Source organism: Stylophora pistillata, chromosome 3 (assembly GCF_964205215.1).
Source record: "Stylophora pistillata chromosome 3, jaStyPist1.2, whole genome shotgun sequence".
In the NCBI taxonomy this organism is placed as follows: Eukaryota; Metazoa; Cnidaria; class Anthozoa; order Scleractinia; family Pocilloporidae; genus Stylophora; species Stylophora pistillata.
The window spans coordinates 12,985,001-13,012,089 of NC_142521.1; the positions used below are offsets into that span (position 1 = coordinate 12,985,001).

Here is a 27,089-nt window from a genome sequence, read left to right on the forward strand (position 1 = left end):
CCGCCATGATGGAGGGCAAACAAATCGGTTGCTACCGGAAACTATGGCTGCCTCGTGGGGTCACGAAAGGTTAGTTACACAAATATTTGCACTATTAGCTTCTTTATTTTGGAAAAAAAACCATCTTTATCCACTCTTCAAATTTGCATCATGCCCAAAGAGCTTCTGTGATCGAGCATTTGTATTCACTTTTACTTCTAACGCGTCGGGAACGAACGAATGGCAGGCGAAAGTTTATTTAAGCCTATCAACTGATTGATTGATTCATTTATTCATTTATTCGATTTTTTACAAGAGTTCTGCTCTTTCTTTGGGTTAGGTAAAGATTGTCAAGAATTGTAGTCTAGTTGCATGTCTACAAAATGCGAAACTTACCGAAGGTTGACGCTATTTAGCTTTGTTTGATTGGACTGATTTTCTCAGTAATCCAAGTGTGGACCCTCACGTTTACCGAGTATAACTTTCACCGATGTAGAGAAATATGCAACTTGTTCAACGGGATGTGAAGGCACTGCCAAGTTTACAAATGTTTTGCAGAGCCAGGATATCTCCATAACATCAAAAGGAAGTGCACTGGTAAATAAATTGATGTAGTCTCCTGAAAGTTGCTGATGTTTACGCCTTTCATGTTATGAAACCATTCCTTAAAAAGTGGTAAAGACTGATCCTAATTAATTTTACAAATTTCTCCCGGTTAGCTTAATTGATAGAGCGCTGGACTGTAGTGCGGGAGGTCGAGGGTTCGAGCCCCGGCCGGACCAACACTCAAGGTCTTAAAATAATTGAGAAGAATTTGCTACCTTTCTATAACATCAAGAAATGGTTAGATATTCTAGTCTTCTCGGATAGGGACGAATAAATGGAGGCCCCGTCTCCTGCAGGGTTGGGGCAGGAGACATTAATTTCCCACACACGAGATTACTGTGTGATGGATGTCCTCCCCTGGGGTGGGATGGGTGGGTTAGGACAGCAGGTTCACATCAGCTATTACAGCTGCCAATTAATCAACCTGCTTAAACAAATAAATGAACTTCAACTTCAACAGTTACGTATAGTGACTCGGAGGCATTTGTTTTGGCCAGATGCTACAGATTGATGAAGAAAAATGAACCACCACAATATCCTTCAAGTGATGATTGGTATGGATCAAACAACAGTGTCTGGAAAGTGTTCTTGTGTAGCAGGTATTGGAGGGATTTGTCACCATGTTGTGAGCCTTCTTTTTTACTTGTCACACTTTAAGCAACTTGGGCTAAAGAGCTTACCTGATGATCTGACATGTACTATGATGGCACAGTGATGGAGTGTTCCCAGAGGGAAACACATAAATCCTCAATGTGTGGACACCTTGATGGTGAAGATGCCTCAGGAGGGTGCAAACTATAATAATTGAATTAAAACCATTGTGTACTCACCTGCATTGCAGTATCATATTCTGGGCCCTGATCAAAAAGCTAAACTCAAAAATCTAAATCCTGAGCCTTTGCTGTGGAGTTTGTTACCAGATCTGGAAAACTTTGTAAGCTCACATCTTCCTTCTGTACAAACCAAATTTGGAATGGTGCCAAAGGGGTCTATAACATCTTAGCAACAAAGGCTCACAGAAAAATGTTATAAATGGCTCTGCTCACACCTCATTCCCCAAGCTACCCCTTCCTAATGCAGGTTAAAGGTTTAAAAAAAATGAGTCAATTTGTTTGAACAGCAACAAATTAGCAAAGTTAGAGTCACAGTCACTTTAGAGACGGTACATGCTTTAGAAGAAAAACTGAGAGAACAGGATGAAAGTGACCTTTGGCATTCATTAAGAAAAAAAAAGAATCACTGCAAGCAAGTTTGGAACAGTGGCAAAGAGAATTTCTAATTTTGATACTCTTGTTAAACAACTTCAGCCATCTAGGCTTGTACAGACAGCTGCTATGAACCCGCTATAGAAATGGGGGAAGAGCAGCATCCGTATATGCCACTAAAGCAAAGAAAGGGATGGTAAACTTGTACTCAAGTGGCCTGGTAATAAATCCAAAATGCCCCTGGCTTGGAAGTTTTCCAGACAGGTAGGTTTAAGATATTGAGGCAGCTCAAAATGGTTCATCAAGTCCCTATGGCTTCTTTGAGACAAAGGTTGTCCAGCAAGGAACAACCAGATTAGATGATGTCGCTTACCTTAAGCATGACCCCATTTCAAATGGATTAACCCTAAACAAGAAACATGCATATTATTTACAAGTACAATGCCAATTAGGTACTTCTGGCCTGGATTAGTGTGACTTTTTCTGTTACATCAAAGATGATTTGTTTTTTGCCAAAGAACAGTATTTGATCCTATTTTTTTCCAAGAATGTAAGGATAAGGTTGACATGTTTTATTTTAACTATGTTTTGTGAGAACATTTACATCACTAATATGTATAATGATAACACACTGTGGCACCTGCTAAGACAGATTATTTTTCAAAATTAATGGCCCCTGAAAATTTACAAGCAAACATGCCACTGTCCACATCTGATTGACAGTGCCCAAAAGTGACAAAGGAATTTCATTGTTGAAAAGATGATATTCTTTAATTCGGCGTATGGCCCTCTCCACATGAATCCAGGCGTTGGCTATGGTTTTTGTTTCTTTGACTTCCTCTGATGAAAACTGTGCAGGATTTAAAAGATATGGTGGAGGGTTTAGCTTTACCCCTTTACTACATAATAGATCATCAATATTAAAACCCTTATCAGCCATCACACTATTATTAGGCTCCAAAAGATCTAAAATTCCATAACACTTTATGATCTCTTTATCTGAAATAGAACCAGTATATAGTGAGGATACAAGTAAACACTTATTTTTCTCACCTTCACTCAGAAATGTTTTATTCGCTACCATTCTGGAAACTACATTGACTCGACTATCATCGCCTCACAATATCAACTTAAAAAAAATAGACAAAACCGGCGTTGAAAGGGAGTTTAAAAAAAAATGATATGACATACCAGTTGGCAAAGTGCGGATTATACGAACGCGAAAACACGAGCAAATATGGAGCTTTCCGACAAATCAAATACATCAGTTGGTCTGCAACTATTACAGTCTCTCTTTTTGAGAGTTCTCAGTGGATAAAGATCGTTTTGTTTCGAAACAAAGAAGCAAGTAGAGCAAATATTTGCACAACTCACCTTTCGTCGTCTCACGAGGCAGCCATTAGGGAGCTTAAGGTAGCTCGTACCGGTTTTCATTTTTTTGATGGTTTGTAACTTTGAAAGAATACAACAGAAACACTGACCAAGGCCAGTTGAACACTTTAACGGGGTTGAATTATATAATTATTCGTTATCCAAAAATAGGTGTCATTTCGTCCCTAGCAGTTTCCATGGCAACGCTTTTAGAGGCTTATTCAGACGTATTTTTTAGCTTGTGGCTTAAATAAGTCGAAAACTAACCCGGTGACCCTATGATTTTTCTCAGTGATTGCATTTGGCACTTGAAACGGAAAATACACAAACCTTTTTCAAAAATTCTACGGAATAGAATTTCAGAAAATTGAGAAAAAAGGCAATTTTCAGACATCGCAAATTTCCTTCCGTAGAATTTTCTATTTTTTTTTTCTGATGATTCCATTCGACGTTATTATCATATTGGAACAATTAAAAAAAAAAAGGGGTCACCGGACTTGTTTTCATGCAATAGCTTTCGTGAGTTTAGCAATTTCCACGCGCGTTCTCGTGCATTTAAAAATCTGGATTATATAAGATCGACATTTGCTCATGATCTGTTATAGCTACCGCTGACAATTGCGTGTGCTCGCGCGAGCGCCTACAATCTGATGTTTCCAATCGTTTACTGCTAAGAAGATCTTTAAACAGCTGTCAAAGACAGCCTCTCGGGCTTATCTTAAAAATCCTACACACGACTTCTGGCTTTATCATATTATTTTCCTTTAAGTTTCAAAGTCTTCCTCCACTTCAGGTAGATTATTCTTCACTTGAGTAATTTTTTTTTTTCGCCATCGCAAGATTTCATATCGTTTGAATAATTCTTTTAGATGTGAAGTCAAGCAACCTTTACTTCTCCGAAAATCGTCTTCTTTATCTTAGTTTCTATCTCCTGTATTCACAGTGGCCACTCAACACATCAAATACATGTTCTTTGGTGAACTTCTCACGAAAGTGGAAAAAAATCCACGCGCTGCCATCTTTGTTTTGAATTTTCATCTTTTGATCTCGCGCTTCTTTCGCACGTTTCTCTCGCGCGTGACACAAGAGTTCTCTGTTCCCCGCGCAAGGAAACTAGTACAGGGAACAGGTCACTCTTGAAAGAAGCGTGGAAGAAGACTTTGAAACTTAAAGGAAAATAATATGATATATCCAGAAGTCGTGTGTAGGATTTTTAAGATGAGCCCGGGAGGCTATCGTTGACAGCTGTTTAATGATTTTCTTAGCAGTAAACGATTGGAAACATCAGATATTAGGCGCTCGCGCGAGCACACGTCATTGTCAGCGGTAGCTATAACAGAAATCGTGTGTAGGATTTTTAAGGTGGCTCGTACCAGTTTCCTCGCGCGGGGAACAGAGAACTCTTTTGTCATTTTGTCATTTTCCACTTTTAGGAAAATGATATAGCCAGAAGTCGTGTGTAGCTCAGGAGGCTATCTTTGACAGTTGTTTAATGATTTTCTTAATAAGCAGTAAACGTCTGTAAACATCAGATCGTAGGCGCGCGCGCGAGCACACGCAATTGTCAGCGGTAGCTATAATAGATCACGAGCAAATGTCGATCTTATAGAAGCCAGATTTTTAAATGCGCGAGAGCGCGCGCGGAAATTGCTAAACTCACGAAAGCTATTGCATGAAAACAAGTCCGGCGACCCCTTCTTTTTATTGTTCCAATATGATAATAACGTCGAAAGGAATCATCAGAAAAAAAGAATAGAAAATTCTACCGAAAGAAATTTGCGATGTCTGAAAATTGCCTTTTTTCTAGATTTTCTGAAATTCCACTCCGTAGAATTTTTTAAAAATCTTTGTGCATTTTCCTTTTCAAGTGCCAAAAGCAATCACTGAAAAATTCATGGGGTCACCGGGATAGTTTTCGACTTATTTAAGCCACAAGCTAAAAAATGCGTCTGAATAAGCCTATGAAAGCGTTGCCACGGAAACTGCTAGGGGCGAAATGACACTTATTTTTGGATAACCAATGATTATGTAATTCAACCCCGTAAAAGTGTTCAACTGGCCTTGGTCAGTTTTTCTGTTGTATTCTTTCAAAGTTATAAACCATCAAAAAGATGAAAACCGGTACGAGCCACCTTAAGGTGGCTCTATATAGTTTTTCGGCGCGCGAAGCATGGGTACGAATGGCGCGAACGCGCGAGTATTTAAAAGAAGAACAAAACTAAACATGGCGGCGAGACTTTTACCACGAGTCACGTTCCACTTACAAACTCCTAAAAATGTGTTTTAAGATACACTTCTTCCGTCTTCTCTTGACGTGGTTAAACTGGAGTCAATTCGCAGCATTTAATGCGCCGATATCAGAGAAGGTAGACGGTCGTGATCGAACGCGAAGGAAGTCGCAGAGTGGTCACGGTGCACTTTTTATGGTTGCAGGCTTCGCTTTGAGCTCCATGGGCAATGATACACAGAAAACAGCTGGAGTGTCTGCAGAGGTGCAACTGACACGGGAAAAACAACCATCAATGCGTGACGAAAAGGGTCGGTTTTCACAAAAGAAACCCACTCGAAGTGGACGACAGGACTCGTGCGATAAAGGAGTGGAAGGCAAAGAGGAAATTAGATTTTAAAGGAATGGTAGAAGATTGGTCGCCATCGAAAAAAAGAGAAACCCGTTTAAGTCAGGTGTATTTTAAATTTTGTTTTCACTATATGTGGCACCAAGCAATTCACCTAAAAGTTTTAAGAAAAGTTCTTCCTCAATTTGAATCGCATCATTGAATAAAATCTTGCATTCTGATTGGTTAACGAATCGAGGTATTTAGCGCAGAATTGCAAAAATCCATTACTTCATGAAATATATGAAGTTCATATATTTTGAACTGCGGTATTAGATGCGTATAATGCACGATCCTCGATTTCATTGTATCTGATTTATTCCTTTCACGGGTTTATTACGAATCAACTTAACGGCCTGCTCCCAGTTGGCTTTTTAGCTCAATTGGTAGAGCGCTGCACTAGTATCGCAGAGGTCAGTGGTTCGAATCTCGTACAGGCCTGTTTTTTTTTTTTTTTTTTCAGGTCTGATTTTCGCTATTGCATAAATAGCGCTCTCTACTGCGAGGATCGTGCATCATACTTATCTAATACCGCAGTTCAAAATATATGAACTTTATATAAACATTGTATCTGATTTATCATCACGGGTTTATTACGAATCAACTTAACGGCCTGCTCCCAGTTGTTCTGTTAGCTCAATTGGTAGAGCGCTGCACTAGTATCGCAGAGGTCAGTGGTTCGAGTCCCGTACAAGCCTGATTTTTTTTTTTCAGGTCTGATTTTCGCTATTACATAAATAGCGCTCTCTACTGCGAGGATCATGCATCATACTTATCTAATACCGCAGTTCAAAATATATGAACCTCATATATACACTGTATCTGATTTATCATCACGGGTTTATTAGGAATCAACCTAACGACCTGCTCCCAGTTGTTTTGTTAGCTCAGTTGGTAGAGCGCTGCACTAGTATCGCAGAGGTCAGTGGTTCGAATCCCATACAGGCCTGATTTTTTTTTTCAGGTCTGATTTTCGCTATTGCATAAATAGTGCTCTCTACTGCGAGGATCGTGCATCATACTTATCTAATACCGCAGTTCAAAATATATGAACTTCATATATACATTGTATCTGATTTATCATCACGGGTTTATTAGGAATCAACTTAACGGCCTGCTCCCAGTTGTTTTGTTAGCTCAATTGGTAGAGCGCTGAACTAGTATCGCAGAGGTCAGTGGTTCGAATCCCGTACAGGCCTGATTTTTTTTCAGGTCTAATTTTCGCTATTGCATAAATAGCGCTCTCTACTGCGAGGATCGTGCATCATACTTATAAATGTAAAACGCGTCAAAAACGAAAATTGCGAATTACTCTGAAAATTATGTACAGATTTAATTTTCTTGTGGCTTTATCAGTTGAAACTCCTTGGATGTTAACTCTGTTTCCCCAATAAAAAAGAAAATTTACCGCGTAGAAACAGAGAAACACTATCTAGAAGTCAGGTAGGTAAAAAAATACAAGCTAAGCACTATCAGTAGTTGCCATGGCAACAACTTTAAGGTTCTGAAAGGATCTTCCATATATAGTCTAAGGCTGTAGGCTTTCACTACTGATCTTCTATCGAGTGCTGGGAGATAAAAATTTGCCAAGGGAGACTGAATTATTCATGCATATGTAATACCCAAAGCCTTCTAAAATACTATATAGAGCCACCTTAAGCGACCACGACGAAAGGAACGACGACGACGTCGAGTAATCGCGGAGGGTCTGGAAGGAGGACGTCGTTTTTAGCAGGAAAATGAAACTTAAGCGGTGAAGTTGCTCAAGGACGACGACGTCTGAAATTTTTGTTTATTATCGCTTCGTCAGTTTAAGAAATGACATCGTTCAGAGACCTCCAAAACCTTCTTCTCAGTCATGGATCAAATTTTCCCCTATATCGGAAGTTCGAGAGTAGGTTATTCAATTCTTGAACATCAAAAGTCCAAGGAATTATTAAGCTTTAGCTTTATTTACAATAATTTGCGCATGATAAAAGTTTAAAATATAAATTTTACGGAAGTTATTTGAGATTTAAATTCAGTTCTAAGTGTTGCTGGTATAAACAAACCTATTTTTCCCAAGGCTTGCCTGATTTTCAACATGCTTTAGCCTGATATGTTCTACCTTTGACTCCTTCCTTTGGTGGGCAAAGGACACAAGTCTGTCAATTTAATCAATGCGAGCTAGCGATCGGCACAGATCAGTCGTCGCGCACAAGAATACTATTTTTTCCCGTGTGATTTTGTCGGAATAATTTTTATGGCTGTAAATCTAGATCTTTATCAAACATTTCGCAAATAGATTCGCAAAACCTGAGAGGTACTCAAACTCATGTTGACACACCGATCAGAAGAATTCTTTGCTGTTTAAAGCGTCTCGACGGAAGAACAGCAACACGCAAAATGTTTTAGCAGCAACAAAGCGGCAGTTCCATACACACAGCTTTTGACCGAACGCAGAGGTGTATTGCACTGCCATTTAAACCTTTTCATTCAATAAAAATGATAAACAGCACTCTTTCATAAATTATACTCAAATAAATTTAATCCTAACGTGGTCACTTTCACCGCTTGACTTGACATCTGTTGTACGAAGGAAGGAAAATGAATTAGTGAGTTTTCGAATTTTATTTCTTTAGAAAACTGAACAGGGAGGTTTAAATCAACCGAAGAAGCGAATACAAACTCCAACCGGCCATAGACTGTCAAAAAACGACAATAAAGCCGCACCTTTTGATGAGAAAAATTGCTTTAAAGTTCAGAAGTTCACGACGACGTGAAACTGGTCCATCTCAAGTCGTCGACGATAAGGCGACGACGGAATTCTTGGTTCGCGCTTGCGCAGTGGCGTTCTCGCTACTTCCGGTCGTCGTCCTCTGTTCGTCGTCGTGGTTGCTTAAGCTCCCTATTGTTTCCCTTAGCAACCGACTTGTTTGCCCTCCAACATGGCGGAAAAGATCACGTGACTTCTTAGTGCAAGGATGCAAGGAGCCTATTCTTTAGCAGCGTGAGATTGTAGCTTCCGTTGATAAACAAACGGGATTCGGGCGTCAGAGACGGAGGCACGCGCAGATTTCGTGGACCTTTCCATTTACGTTCGAACAGCTTTTAAGTCGAGACGGTGTAAGGGACACTGCGTTTGCTTTCTGAATGGTTTTCTTTATTGGGGAACACGCGTGTTAGTTATTTGCTCAACAGACAGAATCAATATCGAAGACGAAACTTGAGGGTAAGGGCATCCTATTATTGTTCAGTCATTACTAAGTAGCTTCTTCGGAGTGAAATACTGCTGCACGTAATTATAAAAAAATATCCCTTCGATCGAGTTATTTATCTATTTGGCAGTAGGAAGTTAAGTAGGAATTTGTGCCGGTTTGCATGCCCTGTCAGCAACAGCGTGCAGGCCGAAAGAAAGTCACAATCGGCCATTGTTGACGCTTGTCATTCGTCAACAGAATCTATAAGTTAATTTTTCTTTCTCAAACTTCCTTTCATAATTTTATTTCGCGCGCTGTACTTGCATTTCCTTCAGCCTTTTTGTGAGAACTGAGAAGTAGTTAAAGTTATTGGACCCCAATCATCTAAAAATCACAAATTTCAAATTTACCCTCGGGATCCATTCCAGAGTGACTGATGAAGTGTCTTACTGACCTACCAATTTTACTAGTAATTTCTGATTTGCGCATGAAAGGTGATCATACCTTTTCAAGTACTTCCGTTCTCACAAAGAAATTTCATCGGAAAGTGGTATCTTTTAAGGATAAGTAAAATTAGCCTTTTAGATGAGGTTTCTTCTAGAATATATTATTAATGCTGATGATGTTTAAACATGCGGCTAAATGATGAGGTTCGTCTCGTCCGACTGAACGTGGCACAAAGCCTCCTCTTGCACCGGAGTAGATCGCGCCCACGAACTAAACGAACAGTCAGCTTGAAAGAAACCTACTTCAGAGTCAAATCAAAGTCGATCAACGCGATATTTTCTATTTCTCGAGCTTGTAAACGTCTGGGTCACGCGAGGCATTGAAGTCGCCTCGGCTACTATCACAATTCTCCGTCTTTAGGTTCACGTAAAATCATTATAACAGCGTTAAAACTACTGTGAACAAACGTAAAATGCCAGATGTTTTCCTTTATTGAATTCGATTCAATGGCGAGGTCTAGTTTGCCAAACAAATCGCTTTTCCTGTCGAATGTCTTCGCATCGAAACAATAGACCCTTCCACGGTTTTTATGGCCATATTGTTTGGGGGTCAAACAAAACCTCGTTTTGCAATATATTCTTTTGTAATTATTCGACGCGCGTCGGTACCTTCGCTCAATATCGTAACTTTATAAAGGGAAAATCGCTTATTTTCGTCTCCAAATCTAGTGGGAACATAGATAAGGCGTTACTGAAAGTAAGTGCCGAATTTTTGGCGAGGTACCTTTTTATCACTGCGTTTTATGGGCAGATTGATATGTTGTTTGAAGGTGACCTCGTGGCCGCCATGGTGCGAGAATGGCATTTTAAAAAGCACTTCTTTCGGTTGAGAAATTAGAATATGTTTTTTAGTCATCGATAATGTGTAGTTTTAAATTTTAGGATTTATGATGGGAGTAAGTACTCAAATAAGGTTCTGAAAGCATCTGTATTTTGCATGCCACTATAGAGTCGAACATCAGCATCTCTGGTTATTTGTGCAGAGACTGTACACAGTTTTAACCCTGGGGAATCGTCTCCACTTTTCATCAATTCGTCACTTGCAGTGATGATATCACTATTATCAACTGATGTTGATAATCGCTGCCTTTTGGGTGACTTAGTATTTGAATGCTCAAAAGGAGTAAAAAAAAGAGTAAGTATTGGATTGCTTACATAAGGCTTCCCGTCTCGAAAATGATTGGAGCAGACGACAATTAACACTCTCCCTTGACTTTCCTATTGAGAAATATTTTCTTCCCTTCTGAACCTGTCGAGACCATGCTTCAATTAATAATTGCTTGGGCTTGTGGAACGATAACTTCTGTACATGTGAGTGGATGACCCATTTTTTCGGATCTCCTCTATCGTTGTTACAGCCGCCGACAGAACACCTATCTCCAAAACCCATTAAACCAAGGGTTTCTCTTTGCCGAGTTATTGGTTTTTCAAGAGTATGTTAGCCTGTCTGGACGAAAAGGTTTAAGGAGCACGTAAACACATTTATTTCAATTTTTTCTCTGCACAATTAAGTTACTTAAATACAAAAAGTCATTCGGAAAAGCTGTACTCTGACCTTCTGGCATTATGTCACGTCCAAAGAAAAACGATCTCAATGTTCCCATAAAACGCAGAGAAGAAAAGGTTTTTCGCCGAGAGGAGAAAAATTCACTCGCCTTTATTGATGTCTTCTCTTTTTCAGCGATGAAAACTAATTTTTGCTCCTGAACAAAGCGAAAATTTAATCGAGGGGAGCGATGCGCGTCTTCTTATCATTAGAGATTCTATGGCCATATTGTCCAACCAATATGGCCGATAAAACCGTGGAAGGGTCTATTTAAAACCATTTCAAAGATTAAGTTGTCGTAAAATCTCTACCCACTTGCACGATGGTGCTTTATTTTAAAGTAAGTGAAAAATTCATGAAGATACCTCGAAGTCCACTGTCATCGAGGTATCAACCTTTCGAATCGAACAAAATTTGCCTATGGAGTCGTGACAGTGTAACGCGGTGGCAAACCTGGCCATTAAAAAATCATAGGCATGCAAAGCATATAAGAGTTTTTTTTCTTTGGATGGATGCTTTGAACTGGGACTCTTGGTAACTAATGTTTTCATTTTTGTAAAAGAAAGGGAGCGTTTACTCTCAGAAAATTTCAATAGTGAATGAAAATATCGTGAAATGGAGAGCCAATAAAATCCTTCCAATTATTTGAAATAAACCCAGACACACGTATTTTATTGTATTGCCTCAGGTGTCTGAATAATTGTTCGCAAAAATAAAGTATATTTGTGCCATGCTTCCTAAAGTCTCCTTCACAGCTGTTGTCTGATCTCGTCACACAACGCGCTTTCTCCCCCCGTTGCGTGACGAGACCAAATAAGGCATGCTTGGAGGCTAAGAGTGTGTTTACTGCTGCTCCTTCGCCAAGGACAAAATCAAAATTATTCAGATACAGCTGGTTGCCTAAAAAATATTCTTACACACAATTTTGCTGTAGAAGGCAAAACAGAACTCTATTTTATATCCAATAGCCTCTATTTTGTTGGTCCTCGTTCTCGGAACAAGTGTAAATAAATGAAACGATGAGAAAAGTATCATATTTCAAAGGCTTTCATGTAGGCATAACAACGTGAGAACCTTATTTGGTTGTTGCCTATCTGTACTTTGCCCCGTGCGTACGGAATACCTGAAAAAATGTAGGTTTGTTTTTTTTTTTTTTTGGATCGGTAGAAAATGTCTAAGTACGTGCGAATTGTGTGGAAAGTGGACCAACAGTAGCATTCACTTTCTTGTGAAATTTTTTTTTAAGCGGGGTGGGATTATGTCGCAAATTTAGGTTGTTTAATTGGAAAAATGGCATTTGTCTGAGAAAGTGCACTTAACAGTGACAAGTAAACCCGTAATTGTATCGAAAAAATACGGTCCAAACACGAGATGTGATCAATGGAGAGCTTTTAAAAGCAAACAAGCGGATATTTAACTTAGCAGTCGACACAGAAAGTAACCAGTATAGCTTGCTGATCTTTTCAACCTTCGCTAAAAGAGCAATCATAGGGCATAAACGAGATTATCGATTAAATGTGCTTTATGCAAATTCTTGACGCAATTTTTTTCTGAGTCAGCAAAACTAGCCCTTGAAGTAAAAGCTCCAGTTATACTTTAGTATCAAGCCTTAAGCTGACTGCATGTGCGTTGTAAGTGGAGGAGTGGTACCAAAAACACGTTTTAATTTCTAAATAAAAGGAAAACTCCTAGACGACCTTTCAAAACCTCGACTGTTTTGACGACGAAGTCCTCTCGAAGGACATGAACCATTACGCTGGCTAGAGAGCTCACAATTCTTTGTTAATATGTCATTCATGGTTGATTTTACGCCAATTTCAAACTTGGGAAAGGTTGGTGAAAATGTCATCACTAACTATTCAGCTAATATCTGTGTTTCCTTTCCTATCGTGAACGCGAAAGTTCAAGAATTTGACCTCACCGTGGTATATAGTAACTTACGACCATAGCAGCTACGCCTTCTATTAAGGTCCAGTTGGAAAAGCAACATGGCTGCGTTAAAATTTCTGAAACTTGTAGTCAACTCTGAGCCCATATTGTACTTCTTAAGATATCTTAAAATCCTCACTAAACTGATAGAGTTATGAGAAAGAATCTTCAGTAAAAGATATGGTTGGTCAGTTGATTAAACTGCAGTGTAGGTGTCTTATAAGGGCTCAACTAGTTAACCATGATTAAAGCTTGTGACCGTTTAGGTTTGATATTGAGTTAGGTGGGAGGGAAGGTGGGGTAAGCCGTGAAGAAGGCTGTTAAATGGCACCCTTTAATAAGTGGTAGGCCATTGCATTTCCGGAAATGAGCGGGTAACCGATCAAAACGAGTTCATCTACAAGCCGGAGGCACAGTCTTTTGAACCAAACAAACACACATAGAGCCAGTGAGTGAAACCGTAAGACAGTTTTTTCCAGTGAGGAAAAAAGTAGTTGCCAACGCAGCCTCGTCACACAGCGCGGTGGTAAGGAAGAGAGCACGTTGCGTGATAAGACCAAATAATAATTAGGTAGAAATTGATTGAGGGGGTAAGTTTCTAAAGAAACTGTGGTGGTGCGTCATTGGGGGTAACAAGGTAATTTGGTTTTATCAACTGAGTTGATTATGTAAATTGGCCACCGTAAAGAGTTTCAAAGCTGATGTCTTGAGCGTTAACCCTTCGTCAGCGTGAAGGGAAGAAATGCCTTCGACAAGACTTCCTCTGCGGATGAAAATATGAGCTGATATTTGTCGCACCCTATATCTTTTATTTGATCGCAAACGGCGGTACTTTGGAGCGAACAACCGAAACTGCGCTGGATGGTTTACCCGTCAATCCATCATGACTTGCTTGTTGCGAACTAGCATCTGGAATGTCAAGCTTTTCCCAAAAGCAATTAAAAAACCGCCAGCAGTTCTTTTCAATTGGCCTGTGATTGATAGATAGAGCTTACCTGCACCAATCAGAAATTCTGTTCGTTGGGGAACGGAGTTTCCCACAATGAAAAATTACTTCAGGCAGGCGTTATTTTTATAACCCCACCACCTACCCTCTCCGTCCTTCTGACTGCCGCTGATACCGCTCTCTCTACAGCCCTTCGCTGCGGTAATAGTCAAAGATGGCACTTACAATTTCACCACCAAGGATTCATAATATGTAATTTAAAAAGCGTTTGGAAGGTTTGTTTTCAGTTTTGCGCGGGAACGCGGTGCTATCCTTTTTCTTAATTGAATTTCATGACGTGTACGGACTTTTACGGCTAAGACCGGCCAAGTTCACTTCACTTCCTAGTGATCGTTTAATCAACTCTGAAGGAAAATGTAAAATCTGACGCTCACAATTCACATACGTAAGTGTATCATCGGCACAACGCATGAGGCAACCACGCCCTTCTTCCCCAATCATATTTTAGACGATTTTTAAAAATACCTGTTCATCCCTGTTGGATTAAGATAATTTAGTGCGGATGACACGCAATTGCTTTTCAGGGTTAGTGCGTGTCGATTTACGGGAAGAAAGAGTCTAATTTTGGTGAAAGAAAATCCCTCGAGCAATGCACCTGACCAAGAAAACAGGGCAATACTGGACAAGCCTAAAACGATGTATTTAAATAACACACGCTGACCTTATCTTGCAGGAAAGGTTACTTTCGATAAACTTCATTAAAATGGCTTCTGCCACTGATGCAGGAGAGACTTTGCGCTCAACATTTGGAAAGGAAAATTTTCAGCGTTTAACCCGACTTTTGATGTGTGGAGGTGTCAGGCTCCTACGGGAAATATTTGATGCCATTCATTTGCCAAAAGACCTTCCATTAAAGCTCGGCGACCCTGCGATACGGTCACAGCTGAACAAAGCAAAGCTTTCCAAGGCAGAGAGGAGCTGCCTCTATCCGTCCCCTGGTACCTTTGGAAAGTCAACCGATTTTGACATTACTTTGACTTTTAGATTGTTAAGAACAATATGTAATCTTACAGCTCCAGTCACCGGATGGGACAGTTTGCCAGTTACCTCAGACCTTAGTCTTGAGGCAGATCTTGCGCGGATAAAATTCTACCGTAATTCCATATACGGCCACAACCAGAAAATGGAAATCTCGGACTCCGAGTTTTTTTATCTATGGAACGAGGTTAGTGAGGCTCTCCTGAGAATCGCTGGAAACCTCGGCCCCTTGAAGACAGATGAATGGGAAAAGTCTATCGGTAGACTGCTAACTGACCCCCTGACTCCAGAGGCACAAAGTTGCGTCGAAGAACTTGAATTGTGGTACAAGAAAGACATGGATGTTAAAGGCTCAGTTGAGCATCTGAAAGATCAACTCCAACAAGTAAAGATAGATGTCAAAGATCAGTTTCAGAAATTTAATGAAAAGTTAGGTAAGTGTATCTGAAATAATATTTAGAGGATTTCAAAGCCTCTCAAGAGGAACTGATCTCGATCATAACCTTGACCTCCCTTAAGAAACCCTTCAGATCATGTCAAAGGTCGAAACGATGTTTTTAGACTGTTCGTACTTAAATTTAAATAACTTTTGACCACGCCAGACGAAAAGGACGGTGCCTGGTATTGCCAATGCACACGCGGGCTGCGCATCACGCCATGGTGGTGTGCGCTTGCGCGTGGTTTGAAGAACTCGTTTCCCGCAGCCGTGATCATGCAAGTGACCAGCCGCGGTGAAAGAGACTTTTTTACTCGTAGAATTCATGGATCAGACTGGTTAAATTGTGCCCCTTTTGGTTCAAACCGAAAATAAAATTTATTGGACAATTTTGTCCCCATAAAAATCAAGAGGCAGAAGTATTTTACCCAACGATTCCTGGTAAATTTTGGAAGAAAATGAAGCCTCTTCTTCCTAACTCTGGCATAAATAAACTAAGTAACATAACTCTTGTAGAGAACGGTGTGGTCACGACGGAACCTAGGCAGGTGGTGGAAATATTTAATAGCTATTTCGCCAATTTAGTTTCAACAAATCACCGTGAAAATGACTTCAACGATCATCCAAGTGTAAATCTAATCGCTAGCAAAATGCTGCCAGATCAGTTTGTCTTCCAGCCTGTGAGCTGCGGCTATGTTCGTCAAATCTTACACAATCTAAATCCCCGTAAGGCTGTTGGCGTAGATGGAATTTCACCGCGTCTCTTAAGGCGCGCTGCTCCCATCCTAACGGAGGAGATAACACAGCTGATCAACTATCTGATTATGAACCAATCATGGCCAACCGAATGGAAGAGTGGGAACTTGACACCGGTATTTAAAAAAGATGAGGATACACGCAAAGAAAATTATCTTCCTGTTTCCATTCTTACCGCCATTTCTAAAGTGTACGAGAAGGTTATGTTTGACCAGCTGTACGGCGCTTTCTATGAACATCTTTATCCGAATCTATCTGGGTTCTTGAAGAAACACTCTTGTTGCACCGCACTCTTGAAGATGACTGAGGACTTGAGGCGAAGCCTTGACAAAAGGGAGGCAGTTATAGCCGTGGCAGTGGACCTGTCCAAAGCATTTGATTCTATTAATCATAACCTCCTATTGGCTAGATTAAAAGTGTATGGCTCCTCTCCGTCTGCATTAAACTTGATTTCTTCCTATTTGTTGGGGCGAAAACAGCGAGTTAAATTATCCGGTGTTTGCTCCAGCTACTCAGAAGTAATGGTGGGCGTTCCCCAAGGGTCCCTCCTCGGACCGCTGCTGTTTAACATTTATATAAATGACTTGAACTACGCCATACCGGATGTATCTCTGAGGTCATACGCCGACGACACAACTATGTATGCCTCACACGTCTCGCCCATGGTTCTCGAATTTGTAGTGAATAATGGTCTTGAGCTGTTATTATCGTGGTTTCGAGAGAATCATCTGGTGATCAACAACACAAAGACGCAAGCAGTACCCATTGGTCCCTGTAAGTACAGTTACGACCTGGCCATACATAGCTCTGTCATTGAGACACTGCCATCTATCAAAATACTTGGCGTTGAACTTGATAGCATGCTATCTTTCAAGGATCACATTACTAAACAGCTTCAAAAGGTATACGCTAAAAGTGGCGCACTTAGGAGAATCAGGCGTTTTGTCCCTGACAATGTTATGTTAAGGCTCTATAAAACTTTCGTTCTCCCTCATTTTGAATACTGTTGCCCCCTCTTTCTTGGATTGGGGAAAGTGCAAGCGAATCGGCTAGAAGATACCAACTATTATATTCTTGGATCACTGCTAGGTTATCTCAAGTCTACCCTTTATTATGAATTGCTGCGAATCTTGAATATGGAAACGTTAGACCAGAGAAGGAAACAACAATCTCTTATTCTGTTATATAAATGTTTGCATAACGACGGTCCCAAATACATCAGAGATTTTTTCAGTTTTAGGGAAACTATGTACAACCTGAGGGGAACTGGCATTAATTTGTGCGCACCTAAATTTAATTTAAATTTTATGAAAAAATCTTTCACTTTTATGTGTGCGCAGCTGTGGAATGGATTACCTACAAGTGTAAAACTGGCCAATAATATCAACCTTTTTAAGAAGCTATTGAGAACATTGAAACTTTAGCTGCTTCTCCATTTTATACTTGTATTTAAGTGACTCTAAATTTCATTGTACAAACTTAATTTTTAATCTTAATTTTAAATTATTTAAGCTATTGCTTCACCATTTTATACCTGTATTTAAGTGACTTTGAATTTTACTGTACAAACTTAAATTTTAATATTAATTGTTAGTTATTTTAATTTCTAATCAATTAGGTTTTGACAGTATGTATTAGGTTTTTTAGATTCTTAATCTTAGAGGCACGTACGTATTTTGAACGAGCTCTATGAGCTCCTTGACGCTACGTGGGTAAATAAAGTATTGATTGATTGATTGATTGAGTGTTTCGCGTGCCAATGGGGAAATAAGAGAAGTGAATTTTTCTGAAATCAACTTTTCCTTAAAACAAGTTCCGATGAAAGATGACCATTTAAATAACTTATTTTCAAAGGAAAAATCATAGATGGATGTCAAGGTTTCCTCAGAAATCAAATTTAAAATTTAAAGATGCGGAGGTCTTACGCATCTGTACAAACACGCCTGCGGATTATACTTATCACCTGGAAACTGTAATTAAGAAGAAAGACGAAAATGACCAAGAAATATTTCAAGGCGAAAGCTTTATTTAAATCATTCCCTGGTAGACTGTTAGAAGTGAAAAACGTACGAACTTCTTACGTGTACGAAACACGCGCCTAGATCGTTGTTTACTTGACTTGGCGGCCAGAAGATTGCGTTGCGTCATGTAGAAAATTCTAGAAGTTGTCCGTTTTGACCCAAAACCTTCGTTTAAATAACACTTTACGGACGCGTGTCTTAGTTTAAACATAATATTGACCCGGCCGTGGAATCGTTAAATTGTCTCTAGGCCCACTAAAAGTCAGAAAGTTCGATTATCACTCAATGGCCATAATGCGTATCCCTTTGGGGAATCGGAGCATCGTCCACACGGAAGCTGTTTCCGTCGCTTGTAGGACTTTGATATCGATTACTTTCCACATAAAGTATTCAAAAACATGTTTTCTAATCATTTTGAAGGTATTTTAATAGTCGTATTCGAAACTCCGTTAACCTTGGTTTAATTTGTTGTAATCACTCATACATCAATTCGCTCGATCAAAAAAACATAATAATCTTAAAACGAAATCAGATTATTATATGTCAAAACACACGTGATCAAACCAGTTAAACAAGAATATGTCGAAAAAAACGCAGTGTCCAATGTCACTGATTAACTTAGTTATAAAACAGTGTGAACGATTTCTACAGGTATAAAGCAGTCGGAAATGGACGGAAAATCCAACTTAAAAATTTTTGAAAGTCAGCCGTTTGAACTTAAGTTTGTTGTGATCGATGAACGCATTGTTAATACTTAGCAGGGGGAGGTGTTAGAAAAGCTTGAACAAAGTGTGATGACAAATTCAAAACCTGAAATAACTTGAGAAAACGCGTGGCATTTGGGAGGGCATTTGAACTCAATTTTGGCCTCAAGAAGGCGGGAATTCAACACATCAGCCTTCAAATGTTCAAGTACCCAAAGGAGGCGAGGGGGTGCTCGTGGGGATGTTGAAGCTTTGATTTGATCGACGCAGTACCACTGTGCTTCAAAATCACATAAGCTTATTTTTCAACGGAGTAAAAAGTTAAATTTTTATGCGTTGCAGACTCTATTCTAATTACCTTCGAGCTGGAGAGAATTTCTCGCAGAGAGCAACACTTAGCCCATTTCCACTCGGGCCCCGGATCTACAGGTATGACCCCGCTGTCCGTAGAAGAGCAGCGACCACAATCTCCGGTTGCCGAAGCAACATCTGGAGGAAATCAAGGAAATGGCCAGAATCCATCAGAAGCCTCTGACATCTGGAAAGTCATTCTGTCATTTAAAGAATCCTTTACGCTGCTTCTGGAATACTTATCGAAGCAGCTTAAGCTCCGCATACTGCATTACGGTACCGGAAGTTTGTGCATAACCACTGCTTGCAGTTCACTGGAAATTCTTGAGGGATTATGGAAAGACTATTCTAGCGGCCACCTGAATAAGGTTGCCGAGGAGATACTTTTTACCTCAGAAGTTTTAGAAAGGCTCTCTCTGAGTGAAGTGAAACTGAGAACTGTAATCAGGGAGGAGGACTACCATAAACACAAACAGTTTCTCGTGGACGAGGTTGGTAGTTGTGGTTATCTTAGCCTACTTAGCGTTTGACACAAACATTCGACGTCAGATAGAACTTGGTCTTCTAAATGCTCATGGTCCGTTATTCTAAAAGTTCTTCTCTGTGTTGCACAAGAAAGTTTTGAAACTTGAAACTTCGAAAAATAACGTGTATAACAAAAGAAAGGTATGACAAATACGGAAACAAAACGCTCATTTGTTTTCTTGGGTTTTTTAATCTTTCAATGAGAGGATTTCAAAGTACGGGATCTTTAAGGTAATGCATGGAAATTGTACTGCTCCAGGATAATCTCAAAACTCGTCCTAGCCCCAAAGACATAGTTGCACGTCGTTGTGTTCAAAACTTTGCGTAAATTTAGTTCTCCTTAAGCTCTGTTTTCAGTTCACTTTCTGCGACACAAAATCGTTTCAGGAAAAAAAAAATTAAGATTCCTGATGAACAAGCTTCCAGCCAAGCAGTAGGCTACGCAAGTGAGAGTTTTGACCGGTCTATCACAAGGGTAACACTTGAACGAGAGTCAACAAAGATACATTTTTAAAGGGATGATGTTACTTTGTACCATTTCAATAAAAACTTTTTTATTTATTCGTAGGGTGGAGATCTCAAGAGCGAAAGTCGCAAGGGTATGTAGGAAGAGTAGTTAGTTTTTAGGCGACAAAAAAGCGAAAGATACAGGTACGAATGGAACGGCAGAAGTACGATAAGGAAAAGAAAGAAATGAGACTTCCACATTCTGTTCCAGTTTTGAAATATTTTCCTTGTTCTCATTAGCATCACAGGTGAAAATGAATATTCAGCATGGCGGTGCCCCCTTTGGTCAGAGGGCTCTTTAGACCCCATGAAACCGGATCAAATATATTAGTTCAAACATTCGTTCGAGTGGGTGAAGATTGATTGAGAAGGAAATCACTGAAACTTCACTTTTATCCTCAGACTTGTTCACTAACCTTTGCGTCACCAGTAATTTTGCTCCTTCTATCTGTTTCAATCATGCGGTAACAATTATTCAATGGTAAACCAGACAAAGTCCCTTTATTTAGCCCTATTACGAAAAAAAACTGTTAATAATTTTCATCTTATCAATAGAAGAGGAAGAGACAGAGAAAAATGAGCAAGAAGAAAATTTGAAATGGGTAATAAGAACAATGAAACAGGAGGTTGCACGATTGCAGTCGCAACTACGAAAGAAAGAGTTAAGAGAGGCTAGAATCGTAAAGGAAATGGAACAGCGCGAGAAAGATTCACATAGAGAACTAGAGGAAATGGCGCAGCAGCTGAGAAACGTGACAAAGAAAGTTAGAGATCTGAAGTACGTGAAAGAAGAATTGTTAAGTGTCGGGAAGCAACCACATGAAAAAGATGAACCAATGTCCATTTTAAAGCGTCAAGTTGCTATCTTAAAAGACCAGTTAAGAGCGAGAGACCATGAGATAAGTGAACTTCAAACAACTCTTTCAGTAACCAGACGAAAATTATTTGAGCTTAAAGCTCAAGAATCACCAGACTGGGTTATTTCTCGTGATCAAATTCAATTGACGGACAAACGTCTTGGTCATGAAGATTGGGGGTTTTGGGTCGAAGGCAAGTATTTTGGATGTGTCGTAGCTGTGAAACAAATCCACGAGACAGTTAGAAGTCCTTACAATCGGACACTATTTGAACGAGGAATGCTTATGGCTTCAAGCTGTCGCCACCCTTGTTTGCTGCAGTTCATTGGAGCAACAAACGACGAAGGAAGTCAATTGTATGTAACAGAGCTCATGGAAACGAGTTTACAAGCACTGTTAGAGAACCAACTTCTCTGTCAGACAGAAATATTCGTTCTTTCTCTGGATGTCGCTCGAGCTCTAAACTATCTCCACCAAAAACATCCCTGCCCTATTCTTCATCGTAATGTGAGCAGTTCAAAGGTGTTACTGTGGCGACAGGGGGTACAGTGGCGAGCCAAGCTCTCAGGTTATGGCACCGTTAATTTTAAGAAACACACCACGACAATGTGTCCTGGAGATCGGCGTTACAGTGCACCTGAAGCAATGACTGCGAATCAAACGGAAAAGGTGAAACTTTTCTTCAAAATGACCGCTTTTTCTGTTAAAACCGTTATGGTAGAGCTCCTCAGTTTTATTTTCTTCTAATCCGATGAGAGTTTCTCTAATGCGTGGCCTACCGATCAAGTACTGTGAATTTAAAGGTTACTATGAAAGTTCATATATTTAGAACTGCGGTATTAAATACGTATGATGCACGGTCCTCGCAGTAGAGAGCGCTATTTATGCAATAGCGAAAATCAGACCTGAAAAAAAAAAATACCGCAGTTCTAAATATATGAACGTTCATATATGCATTGTATCTGATTTATCATCACGGGTTTATTACGAATCAATTGAACGGCCTGCTCCCAGTTGGCTTGTTAGCTCAATTGGTGAAGCGCTGCACTAGTATCGCAGAGGTCAGCGGTTCGAATCCCGTACAGGCCTGATTTTTTTCAGGTCTGATTTTCGCTATTGCATATATAGCGCTCTCTACTGCGAGGATCGTGCATCATACGTATTAAAGGTTACTGTACAGAATACCTTAAAACTATAATTTCGATGCAGAGTAAAATCATGTTAAAAAGGAACGTTCCTCTACTAAAAAGAGCTAACTTTTGTAATATATGATAGATTATCCCGATTCTATACACACAACTTAAGTGTTGTAATTCTGTGGAGAACGTTCGAAAGTGGTAACGGAAAACTCTTTGAAAAACAGGCAAAAACACCACCAAACAGAAAAGTGCCTATACAAAAATCGTACGCACGCTCATGCTCACGATTTTATTATTATTTTTTCGTGATCAGATCGATGTCTACAGTTTTGGTGTTCTTCTTTGTGAGATGAATATCCGTGAAGTGCCAGACCCTCAGAGACGTGAGGAGCAAATCGCAATGGTGACGCAGAGAGTGCTAAGAACACTCATTCGGGGATGTGTACAAAAAAAGCCTCAGACCAGACCGAACATGAAAGAAATCATTGCTGAACTGGAACAGTCGCTGTAAGCAGATAGCTCATAATTTATTATTCTCTGCCAACATTTGACTACACTTCGTAGAGTACAAATAACACCCAAGACGCGTACAAATATCATGTATTTGTACTCCCGAGAACCGGTTAAACAGGTTTTCTCGCATCGCGCAAGCGACGAATTGGATTGAAGTTACAAAAAACATGGCGGACAATTTAAATCATTTTCTGACGACGAAGAGTCGGAATGGCTGGCGAATATTGATCCAAGTTTATTGGATAAATCCTACGAAGAAAAGCGGTTAGACAACAATGGAGTTCCATCATTTATTGAAGAAAATAGAAACAGCAACACGTCCGCTTCAATACTTCTGTCACGCACTCCCCGTAAATAAATGTCCGCGAAATTCGCCCGCACTGAAACAACAGTTTGGCGTGTTGGATGATAAATAACTTATTAGACGTTTTGGTTAGTCGTTTCGCTGAGTATTTTACTCGTTATTTGTATTTTGGCTCGCCTTACGGGCTGGTCAAAACACGGCATAACTCGTAAAAATACATCTATCTCATGAGACGCTTGGTTGTGTGGTATCACTGAGTTGTACGGGTTGTGCCGTATTTTAACGAGCCGTCAAAATACATACTTAAACAATATTTAAATAGATGGCAAGGGGGCCTCCAGAAACTACGGGGATTATACGAGGAAGGCCTCTTTACTAGAAAAGAAAAAAGGAAGAGAAAAAAGGTATGTATAAGTCAGCGATACCGCCAATCTAAATCGTCATTATATCTATCGATTTGATAAAATAAAAAACACAAAAAACATAATTAACCTTAGTTCGACAATGATGAGATCATTAATCAGTGCTTCTTCTGGTATTCTCCGAATGCATGAAGCTATCGGTGACAAATAGATTAAGAAATGATGGCGGAAGTAAACGGTAGTGAAAGGAAAAGTTAAATAAGACTATGTAAAAAAAATTAATCTTGAAGATATCTGAAATGTTCAATTTAAAAACTAATGGAGCAGTATTAGCGCGAAAGTAAGCTTTAGATATCACTCGCATCGCACGATTATGGAGCAGGAATACTCGGTTCAGAATTTTTTTTACATGAGTAGAAGACCAAGCTATGCTGCAGGAAGTTAAATAGGATTAGACAAGTGTAAATTACAAAGATAATTTAGTTTTTGTAGATTTAAAATTCTATGCCCTGGAGATCAAACCAGGGTATTAGATATTCTTTTACAAATGTGATGTATATGGGATTTCCAGGAAAGATTTTCATCAATGAGTACTCCTAAAAAGTTGACTAACTGTGGTCGACTAAGTAAGAACCCATCTAGTGAGATGGTTATGTCGCTATTAATTATTTTTTGTTTCGTCTTAAATTCTACATAGTTAGTGTTCTTGATATTTAGGTAAAGCCTGTTTACGAGCCAGTGGCCCATTGGACCGGCGCTTAACTCCGGTTCCCGTAGCATGAAGCCACTAGGAGTATTTCTACTCCCCCCTGGATGGAATGCTAGTCCATCACAGGGTTACACGCAGCATTAAATTCGTCAGAACCCATCTATTCTCCTGGGTGAAGAGAGGCACTGTGAAAGTGAAGTGGTTTGCCCAAGAACACAACACAAAGTCCTCGGCGGGGGCTCGAACCTGGTCCACTCGATCCGGAGTTGAGCGCACAAACCATAAGGCCACTGCCCCCCTCCCATTTCTTGTTTTTATTGTAGAATTTTATCAAGGCAGGGTATTTTAAACTAACATGACCTACTAAATTCTCATAGAAGAAAATTCAGAGGAGGTTTCTATGATTTGAGACACTATTCAGTAGTAAGTTCGTGACTCAGTTTAATTAGTCTTACTTATTTTTCTTATTTGTTATGAGGGTACATCATGTTTTTCCTCGAGCTTTCTCCACTTGTTTAGCTTATTACATCATGGAAAAATATTCCAATAAATATCTTAAGTTGATTTTAAATGATCTCTAAATGGCATCCTAATTTGATTTTGCCTTATTTTCGCCCACAAAGTTTGCAAACACCATTAACGTAAGATTATAAACGCACCACAACATCCTTCTCGTGAGAAATTTAGTTTGTCTTCTTCATTTGGGAAGTCAGGTCCTGGGAAGAGTTCCTACGGTCATTTTCTGTCTGTTTCTCAGTCTTAGCAACAATCCACACAACTTTCTGTTTTTTTCAAATCGCTGATTATCGCGTGCAAACGAGTTTTGACGCACTTTTGGCGAGAAAATACGCAGGTGTTGGCGAACACGGCGGTTCCTCAGTGAGAATTTTTTTCGAATACAACGGTATCTCACAAATTGTCCTAAATAGCACTACCTAAATCTTTCACCTTTCTGAAAAGAATCATCTCTCCTCCGGAGCCTCAGAGAAGGCTCTCAGTCAAACAATGGTTCTCGGGAACAGGAATACATTCGAAGAACGTGGTCTGAAGAAACGGGCCTCAGAATCTCATCCTATGATCTACTCATCACGGATTTCTTTTCATGAGTGATATCGTAAAGAATGACAAAGTTTATTATGTTTAAGGCGGACGGCCAGGCTCCCACGAGGGCGTGCAATACCTGCCGACCTACATGTCTAATCCCAACCCATGGCTGGAGTGCAATGCCTTAGGGTTGGGGTCCACCAACAACGAGGGACACCAGTCGCCAACTACGCTGGGGTATCGAACCCCACCTCACCAAAAATTAACACGCTCACTCCAAAAATTCACTAACTCACTCAACATAAAACAGGACCAGACATTACAACACGGTACCAGACATGCATGCCCCTGTGCGGTACACCAGTGAAGGCGAATCGGCACAAGTGGCCCAAAGAGACACTCATCCAGGTGAGGGAAAAACCCTAAGACCGAGCAGTCCACTGTGAAGTATACCAATAAAGGAGACCCAGCATAAGTGGCACAAGACACACTCATTCAAGCTACCAGACAGAGATAAATTGGTCAAAATGAGAAGACTAAGGAGTCATTACGCACAGATACAACCATGCCACGGGCACCCTACTGACGATGAAAAAACGACGGCGCCTGTCGGACTTGAAACGTTTGTAAAAGATAGCGACGTGGAACTTCAGACGTCCACAGCAATGACGTCCACAGCGCCAGGCCAAGAGTTGCGGAACCGAAAGTCATTCCGAGCTTGCCATATAAAGAATTTCGATAGGTTAAGGAGGTAGACGAACACACGAGGGATAACCACTAACTCATCAGAGTTGAAACCAAAACGAACATGACGTACTAATAGCACAGGACACCTAGGGGAAAAGTAGAACAATAAGGACTGCAACCAGGAAAAAACACTTTGAGCGAGGGGGCAGTAGAAGAATAGGTGCTGAAGAGATTCAACAGGAGCACCACAGAAACAGGGAAGGAGGATAGGCAAGCCGAAAGAGGCCAGACGCTGGGCAGTATACAAAACGCCATGTGCCACTTTCGAGTTAAGATCAGTGACATGACGATCTAAATCAAAAAATGTCAGGGAGCGCCAAGTGGACGACCAATCCAGATTCGGGAAGACAGAGTTAAACTTATCAATACAATGTGGAGGGACTATGTTTTCGGACAGGATGTACAGGTAACAAGACTTGGTAGTCATGTCAGCCGCGGGGAATAGACGAGGGGACAGGAAGAGTCATAAATGAGAGAGTTCTTAGATTGGGAAAAGGAGCCATCAAGGCTTCGCCATGCTTGTAAAAGGGATTGATAAAAGGGGGGCAAGACCCTGGGGTCAAACGAGAAAGGACGAGAAAAAAACAACTGAGGAAGAAACACCAAAGCGAAGGAGAAACCAGAAAGACATCAAGGTAGACCAGCCAGATGGGGAAGAGGTGAACCGTCTAACCCATTGACCTAAAAGTGCAGATACTTTAAAGCTAACATCGACCATAGAGAACCCACCAAATAGAGGCTACTGAATCACAGCAGAGCGAGAGACAAGCTCCCGCTTGCCGGACCAGAAGAAGGAAAAGGTCAAAGAAGAAAGTTCTTTCCTCACTCCGGCCGGCATATGGATGAGAGGGGCCACATACCAAACCCGGGAGAGGGCGAGTGCATTAATTACCAGAGCCTTGTCGCGAAGGGTTAGTGAGCGAGAACGCCAAGATTTCAAGACATGATCAACCGCCTCTATCCGTGGCCGCCAGTTATCTTCATTTTAGCTGCCCGAGCCGATGAAGATGCCTAAGACCTTGAGTTTAGAAGAGGTCCAGTCAAGCGGGACTAGAGGGTCAGTGCGACCGTGCCACTTCCCCAGCCAGAGCCCCTTAGACTTAGAGAGGTTTAGCTTAGACCCAGATGCTTTCTCAAATTCAGCATAAGACTCGAAAACTGCCTTGATGGCGTCATCTGATGTTAAGATGAGTG

The 27,089-nt window shown here is 40.3% G+C and overlaps 1 protein-coding gene and 2 pseudogenes across 1 annotated transcript; all 3 read left to right on the top strand.

Annotated features, from left to right (window-relative positions):
• The first annotated feature begins 43 nt into the window (after window positions 1-43).
• LOC148734582 (uncharacterized) lies at window positions 44-2,384 on the top strand (annotated as a pseudogene).
• A 2,957-nt stretch (window positions 2,385-5,341) lies between these two features.
• LOC148734583 (uncharacterized) lies at window positions 5,342-5,939 on the top strand (annotated as a pseudogene).
• A 2,821-nt stretch (window positions 5,940-8,760) lies between these two features.
• On the top strand, window positions 8,761-24,669 carry LOC111340280 (uncharacterized). Its single transcript, XM_088755518.1, has 6 exons — window positions 8,761-8,987; window positions 14,616-15,354; window positions 19,180-19,679; window positions 20,282-20,312; window positions 20,776-21,746; window positions 22,530-24,669. Exons 2-6 carry the CDS (start codon window positions 14,646-14,648, stop codon window positions 22,725-22,727), a joined length of 2,409 nt encoding a protein of 802 aa, XP_088611644.1. The 5' UTR covers window positions 8,761-8,987; window positions 14,616-14,645; the 3' UTR covers window positions 22,728-24,669.
• Window positions 24,670-27,089: the final 2,420 nt, after the last annotated feature.